The sequence below is a fragment of the Anser cygnoides genome, chromosome 1 (assembly GCF_040182565.1).
Source record: "Anser cygnoides isolate HZ-2024a breed goose chromosome 1, Taihu_goose_T2T_genome, whole genome shotgun sequence".
NCBI lineage: Eukaryota > Metazoa > Chordata > Aves > Anseriformes > Anatidae > Anser > Anser cygnoides.
This window is the reverse complement of record NC_089873.1, coordinates 49,860,115-49,874,592: the sequence shown is the minus strand read 5'-3', so window position 1 is coordinate 49,874,592 and position 14,478 is coordinate 49,860,115. Positions and strand designations below refer to the sequence as shown.

The window sequence follows — 14,478 nt, the reverse complement described above, 5'->3', positions numbered from 1 at the left end:
ACCTTCACCTTCTGTGAAGTCTCTAAGGAAGGCGATTTCACCACATCCCACAGAACACAAACACTGCTCAATTCATAAGGGGCTGCTAGACTCACCTGAAGGTGAAATAAAGCTCTGTCCACCATCACTGAACGTACTTAAGGAGCATTCTGCATCTGCCACAGGGCTGAATAATTACATGTTCTTTCTCTTGTCTACCACGGCACTCTGAGAGGAACCTTTTCTTGAGACTCCCTTTGGGAGGCTGAGACTTTAAATTGAACTGTCAACTCTTCCTAGGGCTTTCACAAGGCATGTTTGCCTGGGCAGATGACTTCATGTCTTTCCTATATTTGGTATTTTGATACATGAAGAGCTGCCTCTGACCAGCTATATCAGCCACTCTGCAGTGCATGCTAATAAGGAAGATTACTATCTCTACAAAAAGCACAGCTGTAGCGTAGTAATGCCTTTATTGAAGCATGATCAAAAAGTGAACCTATGGTTCTCTTTTGGCAACAGGAGGAAAATTCAGAAAAGGCAGGGCTTTCATAAAAATGCCACAGTGGTCTTCTTTGATGAGATCCTTGAGCCTGTTGCACAAAGGTAATAAATCTTATATGAGGTAGGCACACTGGGCCTTGTTCTCAATATGTCAGTAACTGCACCTCTGAGAGAATTCTTCTTTGGGGTGTGAGAAGACAGTGTTCTCTTTCCTGCTAGTTCAGCTTTTGGCTCGAAGGCAAAATAAATTAATTTGAAGGTATGTGTTTAGGAAGATGTGACTAAAGCTTAAAAGTACAAGAATGCAAAAATTCAGCTGACACTAGTGTAACTAGACCACCAGGCTTTTTTTTTTCACTGTTTTTATAAAATTTAGTTGTATTTTTTTTAATATTCCCATCGAGTACTCTTGGGACATGGAAACTAGGCAAAAAAAAAACAAAAAAAATAAGTAACAATAAAAGGGCCAAACCTCACCTCCAGGCCCTCCTGGATGTTATAGTTCTGTTGTTTTTAATTTTCCACATAAGTCTGTGTCAGGTAGTAGACTCTTCCTTACACAGCAAGAATTTACAAATAGTAAATGCCCCTTCAGGCACAAAATGAAGCATGCAGAAGAAGAAGAGAAATCTCCGTAAGCAGCCCAAGTCAGGTCCCCCAGCTTCCTTGTTATAACCTGCCCCCTGCACCCAGCTGTAAGGAGGCCTCCTTCCATGCCACAGAGTAGAAGACAGGATCTAGATTACAGCTTTCCTTTGTGGACAAGGATTTAATTTAGTAAATTCTTAATATATCCTTGGGAGGAGTCTTGTTATTGCCTGAAGCTTTTCTTCAATTAGTGCCCATGGGACTACATGAATCAATTTGATAATTCTGGGCGAGGGAGGTAGCTAATTTGATTGGGTAGGAAACGCCTGGAACTGCAAGGGAAAGGCACATCAGGAGCAGTGGTTTGCAGGGAGTTACAACTCTCATTGCTGGTGTTAAGGCTCCAGCATACACGTTGTCTCCCTGATCACTGTGCCCTGTGCCCTTCATCTGACAGCCAAGGAGCATACTTGGTCAACTTGGCAGAACCTCCACTGCTCCCAAAGAAATTTTGAGCTCTTAGAATCAGCTTCTGGCTTTCCTCAAGTCTTTGGGTAAATCTGACCTCAACAGAGCCTGAGTCACACAGAAACAGACTTAAGGCAGGAGGAGTGCAGAACAGAGGCACACTCAGCTGTCCTGTCCCCACTCTCAGGGGTGTCCATTGGACCTGTGTCCTGGTGAGCCTCCCATCTGGGCCAGGCCCAGAAGTGGCTGCCATAGCTACACGTGACAGGGATAGAGAAAACTTCGTGCCAAGGCTGGATAATGCTGAATGGTTATAACTTCCCTGAGCTCTGCCAGGGAAATATTACTTATTTTGCTGGACTGCATTTCTGAACCCCAGGGAGATCTCACTTCTGTTGTGCCCAGGGGCTGGATGTTATCAGCCCAGCTGCTTCAAAAGCACTGGCTTCTCATTCCATATCTGCACTATGGGGGCTTAAACCAAGCTGAAAATGTATTTCTTATCATCCCTCTCAAAATTATATGGAAAACATAGACCTGGGGCTTTAATCACTTTATTTCTGAGTCTCCTTGACATTATGGGACTTTATTAACCCAGAAGCAATTGCAGGCAGTGGACTGTAGTGAACCCCCTTGGAAACCACATGAATATGAAGGGGAACTGAATGAATGTGGGAGCAAGTATAGCAACAAAGGGTTCCTGTGTGAGTATCTCTACTTTTTAACTGAGTGAAAGCTCCTTACATTCTGCAGAATTGAAACAGACTGGGGAAAAGTTCCTAAAATAACTTAAATTCCAACAGCATTATCCAGCGTAACAATGATAAAACCTAAGGTCTTCATGGTATGCGGGGCAACCTCCTCCCCACTCCCTGTTTGCTACTATCTGGTATCTAAACAGTGAAAAAGAAAAATCTTGCAACAGGGCCAGTACCGTGAAAGTTTTATGAATGCATGAGTAGGTTAGTCTGTGCTCATTTGTGCAACTTGGCTTGCATTGTTCACTGGGTCCTTGCCAAACATATCTGTTGCATAATTATGTGGCTTGCTTTAAAAAAATCACAGAAGTTTCTAGGGATGTAACTAATGTTTCCCCCTCGTTTCTGTACTTATACAACACCCACCACAGTGAGACCCAAGCCTTTTTTGTTAGAATTGTGCCATGACCTACAGTAATTATCAAAGGTAATGTTATAACATAGGAAAATAGAAACACCAGAAATACATTCAAACATCTGAGAGAAGACTCAAAAAAAATAATCTATAAAATTATGACAAGATATTCGTTTGTTCACTGAATAAACTGTCTAATTTCCTAGTGAGGAAATACAAAAACAAACAGAAATATATATATATATTTTTTTTTTGAAATGACTGACTAAAACTGGCATAAACCAGAAGCAGTTACACTGAAGTCAACTTCATTACTTGTGATTTCTGCATGGTAAAGTCAGAACACAGTGACGGCAGGCATGGCTTCATATCCTGCTGGCCTGATGATATAGACAAGCCCTTGTACTTGTGGGAGTATGGGGATTTTGTAAGAAAAGTTCTCACAGCTTGAACAGTGTCTAGGACAGATATTTAATTAGGAACTCCAAAATGTGTTCATTGTTTTGGAGTGTTTCCAAGTTCTTTCCTCCAAAGAGCTGGTTCTATGGTTGATTGTTCCATGATTCAGTGTTGGTTGTTCCATGCTCATGTAATCCTATGGAAATAGGATGATTTTTATGTTGAAGTATTTGTCAGTATGATTAAGGGTGTTGGAGTCTGAACCATGCAATTTAAGACCTTTTAAAATGTTTCCATACCCACATCTAACCTCACTGAATTTATTTAATACAGTTTTGAAGGAATAGCCTTGAAAAGTGATTTTCCCTGCAACAGAAATCTGTGGTGTTTCAAAGAACAAATGAAATGTGCATACATAAAATATACATAAAAGATCAAACATATTTTGTGGTCATGACTGGACCCTTTGGACACACTCCAGGGCTTACCTAGGTCAGAGCACTGCACCACGCGGAGATGGCACTGGCAGCGGAAGGGGCACACTGGCCCAAATCCAGATATGACAGGATCATCTGTTGGAGCCATATCAGCCGACCCCTCATCCTCCAGCATAAAGTCAAAGAGGCCCATCTGGTGGAATGGCTTGGCCAAGCATACTGGCAGCAGTAGGATGAAGAGGAGAGCCAGCTTCATGGCTTAGTTCATCGACTCCAGGCAGAACCTAGGATCCAAAGCAGGGAATTTAAAACAGAAGTAGCAATTTTTCCATAGCTGCACAGTTCCTGCTGAAGGAGGTCCAGCATATCCACCAGTTGCATAACTGTTCCTTTCAATAAATGAAATCTGAATTTTGAAAATAAGACAGTTATGCGATAGGAGTCTGGTAACTACTTGCCAATAGCCTATTTTTACAGAGAGATTTAAAGGCAACTCTAAACACATCTGCTTGCACATTTAGAGTAATATTTATTAGGAACAGGCAGCACTGTCAACTTTGTTATGCAAAACAGTCAACACAATAACCCACATTTTCCATGTGTCTGTTTTCTGCCAACGTAACAGTCTATTTGATTTCATTAGCATTTGTTTCATAGCAATGGGTTTGTTCCCTGGGGATGAACCTCAGGTTCCCAAACTCACTGTAATGCAGTATGTCATGTCTTGAGAAACCTTTTTTTTTTTTTTTTTAAAGTGCCAGCTTGCTGTGTGTTTTAAATTATAGTAAAGCTGACTGAGAAAAAGATCTAGTGATGGGGTGGAGAGAGAGGGGGGTAAAATCTTTAGCTATTTAAGTAAGCTATACTTCATTCTCAGTTTAAACAGCACAATAAAATGGAATACAATGTTGTGTTATATTAGATATTCTTGGCTTTCTTTCCAGACTTTTGGCTAGGGGATTTTACATTATAACAATGCACCCTGAAAATCCTCTGCTTTGTAATGTGTAAGCATTTGAACTGATGCTTGCAGTGTTGTCAGCATACTTTCTAACTGGACTTCAGGGCCTCATCCTGCAGTCTTTCATGCTCAGAAGCAACTTTACAGAATTATGAATTACTACTGATTGCTACACTGCCAGATAAGCAAAACTGCTTTAATATGTGTTTTCAGGACTTCGGCCTAAATGCATTTCTACACACTGTACATTGTGCTACCTATGTTGTTGTCACTAAGAAAAAATTATGAAACAGCTGTTTCTATGTTTTGTGTCAGGTCTGTAGAGATCAGCTAATCTTCTGAAAATTACTTTCTTTTACTATTTACTTTACATAAGGAAGCTTATGTTTTGTAACCTTTCATAGGTTTAAAAACAACACAAATACACAAAAAGAAAATTGCCTTCAAGTCATCAAATGATAGAAAGGCAAACTTGTATTTTATTTAGGAAACTTAACATATTCCTGAATACAGATACTGATCTATGTAAGGAAAGCAAAAATATTCAATGGCTTCTTCAAGTCAATAATTAGATCATTGAAATTTGCTGATGAAATGCCTTGTCTGTGTGCTAGTTGGGATTTATATTATCTAGAAGTTATCCAACAGTTAGGGGTGTGCTATATCATTTCCCAACTCCATATTGACTAATGAAGATTGAAAAAAAAAATGGGAGGGAGGAAAAGGAGAATTAATGTCTCCCTCTCTCTATTGACATAAGGAGCCTACTAGGTGGGACTAGATGACAAACATGGACAGCTGATATTAGGTGAGCATTGCATACTGAGGCCTCTCTAGAATACCACATCCAGGTACTCTAACAGAAATAGTCAGTAAAAAAAAAAAAAAAAGTAAAAATATAAAAATCACAGGCCGGGAATTAGATACAATCTGTATTGTGCCTGAGTTCACTTTCCTTTACAATTTTTTACCTACAGATGTCAAAAATGCAGTCCTGCAGAAACCTCTGAGGTTCAGTCTTAAGAGGATGATAAGGTTACCTTATCAACTATGATAATGTTTTAAAATCAGTTTATAGTTCTGTCATCTACCTGACAGGAAAACAAGTGTCTAACATCTTCAGATGTCCCAAAGACTTCAAAGTGAGTTCAGGTGGAGAAAAACATTGTTTCTGTTATCTCTATAAGAAACATAGTTGGTTTCTTAGTTAGATCTGAAAGTATTTTCTATTCTTGGAGTAGACCTTCATATTACCCACTATATGCACTGAGGAACTTGGCAGACCCTAACATCAGCTAGAGAGTCAAAGCCTTTTAGCCCATCCTGGTAGCAAAGCCCCATGCCATACAAACTCGTGTCATGTAGCTGGGACAGGCTGTGTTCCTGGGTGGAGCATCCTCCTGCACTCCCTCCTACTCTGGCCCCTGCTGACTTCAGGGTGGTGTCCCATGCCCAGCCTATACCCCTATAGTTCAGTATCGATGGGCAAGCAAGGATGTCACAACAATGTCATGTTAATACATTGTGGTAAGTTATGGTTTAACTTCATGCAAGATTTGGCATACTTATTATTATGTACAGATGATTATAGAATAACAATGCAACTTATTAATAGTTTGAAATGAGAATGCAAACCTGCTAAATCATCACTATTCATTTTAATAAGCTGCTCTGTGAAAATTATCAATAAAATGCTACCTGAGTACAGAGTATTTTTCAAAATGCTTATTAACATCAACAAACATTGGGAAAGATGTACACCATCCCCGGCATGGCACTGTCAGTCAGTAATTAAAAAAAAAAATAAAAATAAATCTCAGCTCTTTCTTGCATATTATTATATTTTTTAAAAACTGTTGCTATTTCTTTCAGTGTCACTGCCTAAGCACCATCCTCCCCCAACCCCCACCCCCTTCCCAAGAATGCACAATCAGGATCTTACCCTGGAGTTAAATTACTAACACCCTCCCCTCACAAGGGGGAGAGGGGGAGGGAGGAGGGAAGAGGGAAAAAAAAAAAAAAAAAAAAAAAAAAATGCACTGGCACTCTGGAAGTGTCTTCACACTTTAGTACTTGATCATATTAATATTGATGAACTTCACTTATCTCAGTGAAAACCTGTAGCAGGCCTTTTCCTTTGGTCCCTGTTTTGCCAAAACTATAACAAATTCAGAAAGAATTGTGTATAAAGGAGGACTGTAAGGCAACAAAGGATATCAAGGATCTAATCTGATCACAGCAGAGAAAATACCAAACACAATTACATATTAATCAAGAATTAAAAATAGATATGTGTATGCATATATTTATGTATTTTCCTACTGCAGGCACACATATCTGTTCACATTGTTTGCATGTGTAAATGAACATAAACAGATACAAAATATATACAAAAATGTACTAGTAAGAAATGTTTACATTTCATTTATAAAAAAAATAAGGAAGGAAAATAAACTCTGAATTCTTAAAGGTCTGTGACACAATATTTATGTCTGCAGGACAGAACTGTTTAAATTTGCTTTAATTATGTGTTTACAATGAGTAAGACTTTTCCACAAACAGAGGAAACTATAGCATAGACTTGGCCACATTTCAGTTCAAAATAGCACTGGAAATATGCTTCATCAGTTCACGTCACCACGGTATTGGTGGTCTTCTTGTCAGTTTGCCTTAATATTATATTTTAAATATTAATTCTTCCACCATCATACATCTCTCAAAATGCCACAAATGGCAAGTTAAACAATACATTCAGTTTCAAAGAAATCTCCTTCATTATGTTTTTTGTTTTTTTTTAAAGTCTAGATTTGGGAAAAAAATGTTGGGAGTCTAAAAGAGACTAAAATTCTTTTAACAGGGATTTCAACTCCAGGAATTTTCTTTTCTACTATTTCATTCACAGGCAGCTTCTTTAAATATATCCTTCATTTGTACACTGTAACATAATACTTTCTAACATTACAAAGACATACACCGATCCTGTTTAACTATCTACTACACATCTTTTTCTCTCAAATCAAAAATTACACTCATTAAAGTTTGGAATACATATGAAGAAATCTGAATAAAAAATATATATATCTCAGAGTGCCATTTAAACAAGAAATACAAGAACTCAACACTTTTTTTTTTTTTCTTTTTTTTACACTCGCTACATCACAGATTCTAAACACTGAATTGCAAACAGAGAATATACTACTGCAAAAGTTTACAGTACGGAAAAAGAAAGGACTATAGCAGTGCTTATACAAATCAAAACAAGAGACAGAACAGTCAAATAAACAGTAGGAAATGTGCACAGTCCTTAAGAATGCATTTTCATGTTTTCAAGAAACAAAAGTGCTGGATACAGCATTTAACATTGCTAAACATTTAGTAGGATTTTTCCTTGCTTCTGTTAAAATTCAACTACTTGCCGTAGACTTGCCTGAAGTTTTATTAGTGCAACATAGTTCAGAAGAATTACTGAAAACCATACCTTTTAATCCAGGGATTTGCAACAGGAGCTCTCAAAGCTGAGATGTAATTAAACTAAATATTCAACCCAGGCAAAAGGCTTTGCAGGTGTGGAAAGGAGGAGGGGGTAAGTTCAGCTCAGCGACTGTCACTTGGTGGAAAACCCTCCTGCTTCTATTCCATAGCACAGTTAAAAAATAAGGTTTCTCTCAATGAACACAATCCAGGCTGACACCCACATTAGATCATATGGTAATGATATGTCTCCTGTATTGTAGCCAGAAACTTTATCAGCTCTTTTGCTTTCTTTTCCTTCCTTTTTTTTTTTTCCATTTGCTTTATTCCTTTTTCATCTGTTTAGATTCCCAAACTGCCTGAACACTATAAGACAGATGTGTAGCTGTAAATCATCTCACTTATTTTATTTCAGTCTCTAAAACATATATTTAGTGAAGTTTTCTTGGTTTTAACTGTTTTTTTTTTTTTTTTTTTTTTTTTTTTTTTTTTTTCTGACTCATTGCTGAGAAAGTTTGGCTGTTCCTCTTGTTTATAATACTTGTAATTCAAGGAAAGGATATAAAATTTATCCTAGAGCTAGCCAAAGTGGAGATTAACATCAGAAAAAAGGGGTAGCTTTAGGTAAAACTATTTATACAGATATCAACCTGCCTCTGCTTATGCTATAATCATTGTGTAAAGCAAGTAGTATATAGTGTAATATACTACTATTATCCTGTTTAATAATAGGCTTTTACGTATTTCTTCATACTACAGCATGTTTTTGATATATATGAAAATCATGTTTTCATTAGTTGAATTATTGTAGCATTTGTGGTTAAAACTGTTTTATATAAACTTTGCTTTTTTTTTTACTGTTTTTTTTTTACCAGAACAACAAAGGAAAGGAGAAATTAGATTCAACTCTTTTTTTTTTTTTTATGATATACAGTAGGTTTTTTTGAAACATGAATGAAGCAATGTCTTTTACTAATTGTTCAGATTTATATTTTAATTAATTTCTCTTTTGATGCAAATTTCAATAGAATCTAAAATGCAATTTCTCTGTTCCTGCACAATTTAAAAAAATCTAGAAACCAGAAAGGACAATAAATACAATAATTATTATTTAGTTAGTTATCCAAACACATTGTGAACATGTGTAGCTTCCTTGTGCTGTTAACTGTCCCGTCTAAATACTGGAGGCTTATGTCTCTATGTTTTGACTTGTATCCTTTTATTTCTACCCCTAGGCTAGGACCAGGTGCAAATCTGAAATTAAAGCCTGTAAAATGTGAAAGTATGTTTAAAAGAAGTCAGATTTTTTAGAAACACAATAAAATCTTGAAATTTTAGCTATTCTTTTAATTTGATTTTAAGATGAGCCAAGAAAACAGCTCTTAAAATTTTTCTTTGGTGGAAGAAAACATGGTGGAATAATTGACTGTTAGTTTTGGTCGGTGTAGCACAAAGATGTAATCAGAGACCTTATATTACAGCTTCTTTATATATTTAATTCTAAAAGTAAGGAATATTTATTCCTTCCCTGTCCTCAAGCCTTCCTCTGCCTTCTTTCTCCGCCTCACCAATGGATTCAAGACTGCTAATGATTTTTGTTGGGACTTTTTTTTCTACATACGATTAGTAGTGTTCCAAGATTTCATGCTTACAACAAAGCCTTATCTTTGTCCAGAAGTGTCTCCATGAGGCTTGCTGAAATCTTGGCTGCATCTTAGTAATGTCAGTTATTTGAACCTTGGTCACCAGCTGCATCTGGTTGTTTAAAAATACATTTCAAAGCAAGATTTTGATGAGGAACAGGTCAGGATAAACTTGTTGTCAATTTGTTTCATAAAATCCATTTATATTTCCCAGCAAAACTGTAATATATTTGTTCTGATATCTGGTATGGGGTTGAAAGGTGTTACAAGTTAATAACTTAGTCATCTCTTTGAAGGCATGGAAGAAGATGGAGAGCCACCTCTCTTTCTTTTCTGTCTTTGGCAAGAGGTATAGTTGAACAAAAATATAAAGATCAAGGTGAGAACAGGTGGAGCACTTGGTGCACATCTTCATCAACTGGAGGATTTTCTTTCTTTTTCTGTAATGAAGTCCATCCCAAGAACCTCAGAAGGGTACAGATGTCACATCCTTTAGGAATTATGAAAAACCCTAATTCTGACTGTTGATACCCAGAAGTAGAGCAGGTATGTTTTATGTGTCCAACCCCTCCTGAAATGCAAAGTGGAGTACCTGGGGGACTGAGCAACTAAGGTGGTGGGGACTTATGAGACCGAATATCAGTACAGTACCCTATAAAGTGTTAATGCACACTATTTTCTAGGTATTTTGTGTGCTTATAAGGGGATGTGGGATCCTTTCTGACACAATTATTCTTTTATTCCCTTTCTTTGCATTCTGCTACGTCACTCAGAAGAAAAATGACATTGAAACAAACAAACAGTACAAAACAATATTAAGTCAGTATGTTATTTAAAGGAACATGACTATATACAGGGCGTAGCATCTATAAGCTCTTCTTGTCCGTCTGACCTACTTTGACAACCGCTTAGTCAACATTAAAAAAAAAAAATTAGAAAAATTGGTTTCTATAAAATCTTAGTCCGATTTAACCAACCTATAGGGCTACATGCTGCTCCAAATACCTATTCCCAGAAAGTTACAGGCAACTGCATATTAATGATATTTATATAACAGTATTTTTATTAAATTTTGATGGATAGCATCTGCTTTGTTTGCTCATGGCTTATTTTGTGGACCTTTCATAGGTCAGTGACAGGAGATAGGAGAGCAAGCCAGACTGTCTGCTGTTGATGACTATGCCCAGGTCCAGTGGAAGTCTCTGCTGGAAGGGGGTGAGCAGCTGCCCGGTGAGGAGCAGAAGTACCCTGGGGGAATAGCTCCTGGAGCGTGGGGCTGGCCTGGAAGATAGACGTGTCCTGCAAGCATCAGGAGCTGTCAGTACAGGTTGCACGCCTCCTCAGAAGAAGAGGGAGCCGACACAATTGGCTCTCAAAGAGTGGAGGAAAAAAAAAAAAATAAAAAAAAATTAGGGAGCCTGGGAAAGAAGAGTAGCATTTATTGCAATCCAGAAAGTTACTGGAATGAAAGCAAAGAAGGACAGGATCTGCCCTTCAGGGACATGGTAGCTCAGAGATTCAGGTTCTTCCTCATTCTAAGTTTCCTCTCCTGAAAAAGGCATTTTCCTTGGGCTGCCTTCTAATAGACGCCAGCTTTGATGATCAGCACCTGGTTAGAGTTGTTGTGGTTGCTGTGGTAAGGAAGTGGGGCAGGCAAATCTGCTTCAAAGTCCTCATGAAACAGCTAGTCAAGTGCCTGTCCCCAGCAGGGGATGGGATGAAACAGGATCTCTTGTTTGGCTGCCTCTTAGGGGCTCTTGCCACCTCTCCTATGTCTCACGCCTGGGCTTTACTTGCTCCCTAGCATGTCATCCACTGTTCTCTGTAATATACTACTGGCTGTCTCTTCTCTTTTCTGTTCAGTGCATAATTTCTTCCAAGCACCCATAGAAAGATGTTCTTTACCATAGCAATGTACTTCTTCTACTAAAAATGCAAGTAAATATTGACTCAAGCTTAATAAACATTGATCCAGGTAAATATTGACCCAGGCACAGCCTGGGAAAGTAGTTAGAGAGACAGAACTGCCATTTCTGAGTATTTTGAATACCTATTTTCCTTCAGTGTTCTCTGACCTCATAAATGATAGTCATGTACTTCTTTATATTTCTACAAATCAAAAAGACCAAAATATCAGACTTTGGACAAGTACTACCCCCGTACAAGAAAAGATGGGTCTCCGGGAAAGAGTCCAGCAGAGGGCCACAAAGATGATACGGGGCCTAGAGCATCTCCCCTGTGAGGAAAGGCTGAGGGACCTGGGTCTGTTCAGCCTTGAGAAAAGAAGACTGCGAGGGGATCTTTTTAATGTTTATAAATACCTTAAGTGTGGAAGACAGAGGGATTTGGCCAACATCTCTTCAGTGGTTTGTGGGGACAGGACAAGGGGCAACGGCCAAAAAATGGATCACAGGAAGTTCCACACCAACATGTGAAAGAACTTCATGGTAAGGATGATGGAGCACTGGAACAGGCTGCCCAGGGAGGTTGTGGAGTCTCCTTCTCTGCAGATATTGAAGACCTGTCTGGATGCCTACCTGGGTAACCTTCTCTAGGGAACCTGCTTTGGCAGGGGAGTTGGACTCGATCTCTTGAGGTCCCTTCCAACCCCTACAATTCTGTGATTCTGTGATACTATCAGTAACGTTATTTTTTCTGTACCAGTGAAAATACCTCCTGTACAACTGTTTGAACAAAAAGCAACTAAATTTCAAAATAGAAATCCATCTTTTTGGAGGAAGTCTCTTCTGTCAGTCTGTTTTCTTTTCTCTCCCTTTCCCACTCACAAGATCATGTACTGTGTAAACCACCTCTCTTTGTCATCTCTCTGGTTTTCTGAATGGAGACTATGGAGTTTGCAGCTCTCTTAATGAAACAAACTCAAATTGCCTACAATTGAAGTATTTAACACGTGATCATGTCCTTTACCTTGGTCTCTTTTCTACGGAAAGTGTAATTTGTTCCTGTTTTTCCTGACACTGTTTTTCCTTTCCTCTGGTCTGTCTATTCTCTCTTGAATCAAATTGTTCTGTTTAAGTACATCCAAAAGATGCAGCAGCTAACTCATACCAATATAGCTTTACTACTTGCTGTGATTTCCAGTGTTCTGAATTTAACTTTAATCCTTGAGGACAAAGCCTGTCCTAACTCTTCCTTACAATTCTGTGGTGTAGATGCACATTTTGTGATCACTCTTAACCTGTTTTCCTCAAAAACACAGTGAACATATAAAATCAGATTTGTACCCGTACTCCGAGCTGCTATCCATTCTAGGAGCAAAGAATGAGAGGAAAGTAAAAGTGATCATGGGACCAAAGACCCTAGAATCTCCAATTAGTGTGACTAATTAATAATAAAGAAAACATATGCAAAACCTTTTCTTATTGTACACACTGATATGCTTTTGTAGTGATACTGAGGTACCCCATTTACTTTTTTTCAGTGATAGACAACATCACATTTTTTTCCTGCCTGACTTCTGTGTGAGTGTTAAGTCTTCCACCCTCCAAAAAATCCCTTACATGAAGAAAATAAAGTGCAAGTGTATCCCCCTCACCAAAGGGCCCAGGAAGATACAACTCCCTATGGGAATAAACCTCACTGTAGGAGTGAAGGCCACAAATGACGGAGTGATGACTCGAGAAGAGAGATGACTAGCTTAGGTAAGAGAAGAAGAAATTTAAAGTGCACTGTTTCATCAGATTTTGACTTTTCTTTTTATTTTTCAGTATCCTGAGTTGAAGTCCAACAATTTTCAAGGTTCTAATGAAAAATCCAAACCTTTATTCTCATTTCGATGGACCTTAGATCATGCTCTGGACAACTTTCATCATCCCATCTGGATTACACAATGCCCTAGAAAAGGATGACAATAATTCATGCAATTGTTGGAACTATATGCCTTGCGTGTCCTTTGTTAGTCAGGGGTTATGAACCAGCATTCAAAATGAGACACATCCTGTGCAGCTCTGAACAGCCTATTCCCAGATTATGAAAAACATATGAATGGCCAGGTCATCCTTGTTTTCCAATTTAGTCATCACAGAGAGCAAACTGCTTTAGAGGAAGCTAGTGACTGTATTACTGAGGAAAGTCCTGAAATAAGGAGTGTAATAACAAAAGGAGGACATCTATAGTAGCATTTGTGTTTGTGTCTCTCTATATTAAAATGGTAATTTTTTAAATGTTGGAAATCTGCTGAGGAAATAATTTATAACTTCAACTAAACATATAAAATAGTGACTTTGAAGATATAAGCAATGACATCATAAGTTACTGTTTTTGTTTGGATTGTATTACCACACTACAGAAGACTGTTGAGAATCTCAAGGTGGATGGTGATGAGTTAGTTATGAAGGAGCCAACTCTGTCTAAACAGAGTATATCACATGGGGTTCTAATGAAAAAGATGTGTACTTCATAATTATTGAACCTTTCAAGTAATTGACTGCATCTGAGAAAATTTGAAAACATAATAAGGAAAAATAATGACATGGGAGCAGAGTTCAGATAACACAGTTGATATCTAGCATTCAAGTGGAAGAAGTGATTGTGAGAATATTCTGTTTTACACAAATTTTATCTGTTTTTTAAGACACAGAAAGTAAGAATACAAGTATCTTCAAGAAAAGCAAAATGGAAATTGATACAAAAGGAAAATTTTAATTGTAACATGTCTCAGAATTTAATAAAAGTCATGAATAACTTCTAAATCTTTTTTTTATAATCAATGCAGAATTAGATTTCTTCCAAGATCACTTGAAATTAAGGTCATCAAGCATTTAAGAATTCATTTTTAAATCCAGAGAGTTATACTATAGACCAGATAACAGTCTTCAAAATATCCATTGCATTTCTTTAAGTATTTGAAGAATCATTCTATTTATCTTGCTGTTAACTAGTGCCTTGAACACAT

At 37.7% G+C, this 14,478-nt stretch overlaps 1 protein-coding gene and 1 long non-coding RNA gene across 2 annotated transcripts in view; one reads left to right on the top strand and one right to left on the bottom strand.

Moving 5' to 3' along the window:
* Positions 1-8,133, bottom strand: part of DCN (decorin) — a 37,552-nt gene extending 29,419 nt beyond the window's left edge. Inside the window, exons 1-2 of the mRNA XM_066995163.1 lie at positions 7,928-8,133; positions 3,540-3,772 (exon numbers count right to left, since the gene is read on the bottom strand). Of these exons, the coding sequence (XP_066851264.1) occupies positions 3,540-3,744 (205 nt within the window). The 5' untranslated portion in view covers positions 3,745-3,772; positions 7,928-8,133. The remainder of the gene's footprint in view (positions 1-3,539; positions 3,773-7,927) is intronic.
* Positions 8,098-14,275, top strand: LOC136790563 (uncharacterized). Its single transcript, XR_010830710.1, has 3 exons — positions 8,098-8,157; positions 13,006-13,225; positions 13,292-14,275. It is a non-coding gene; the product is annotated as an uncharacterized lncRNA (long non-coding RNA).
* The last annotated feature ends 203 nt before the right edge of the window (positions 14,276-14,478 follow it).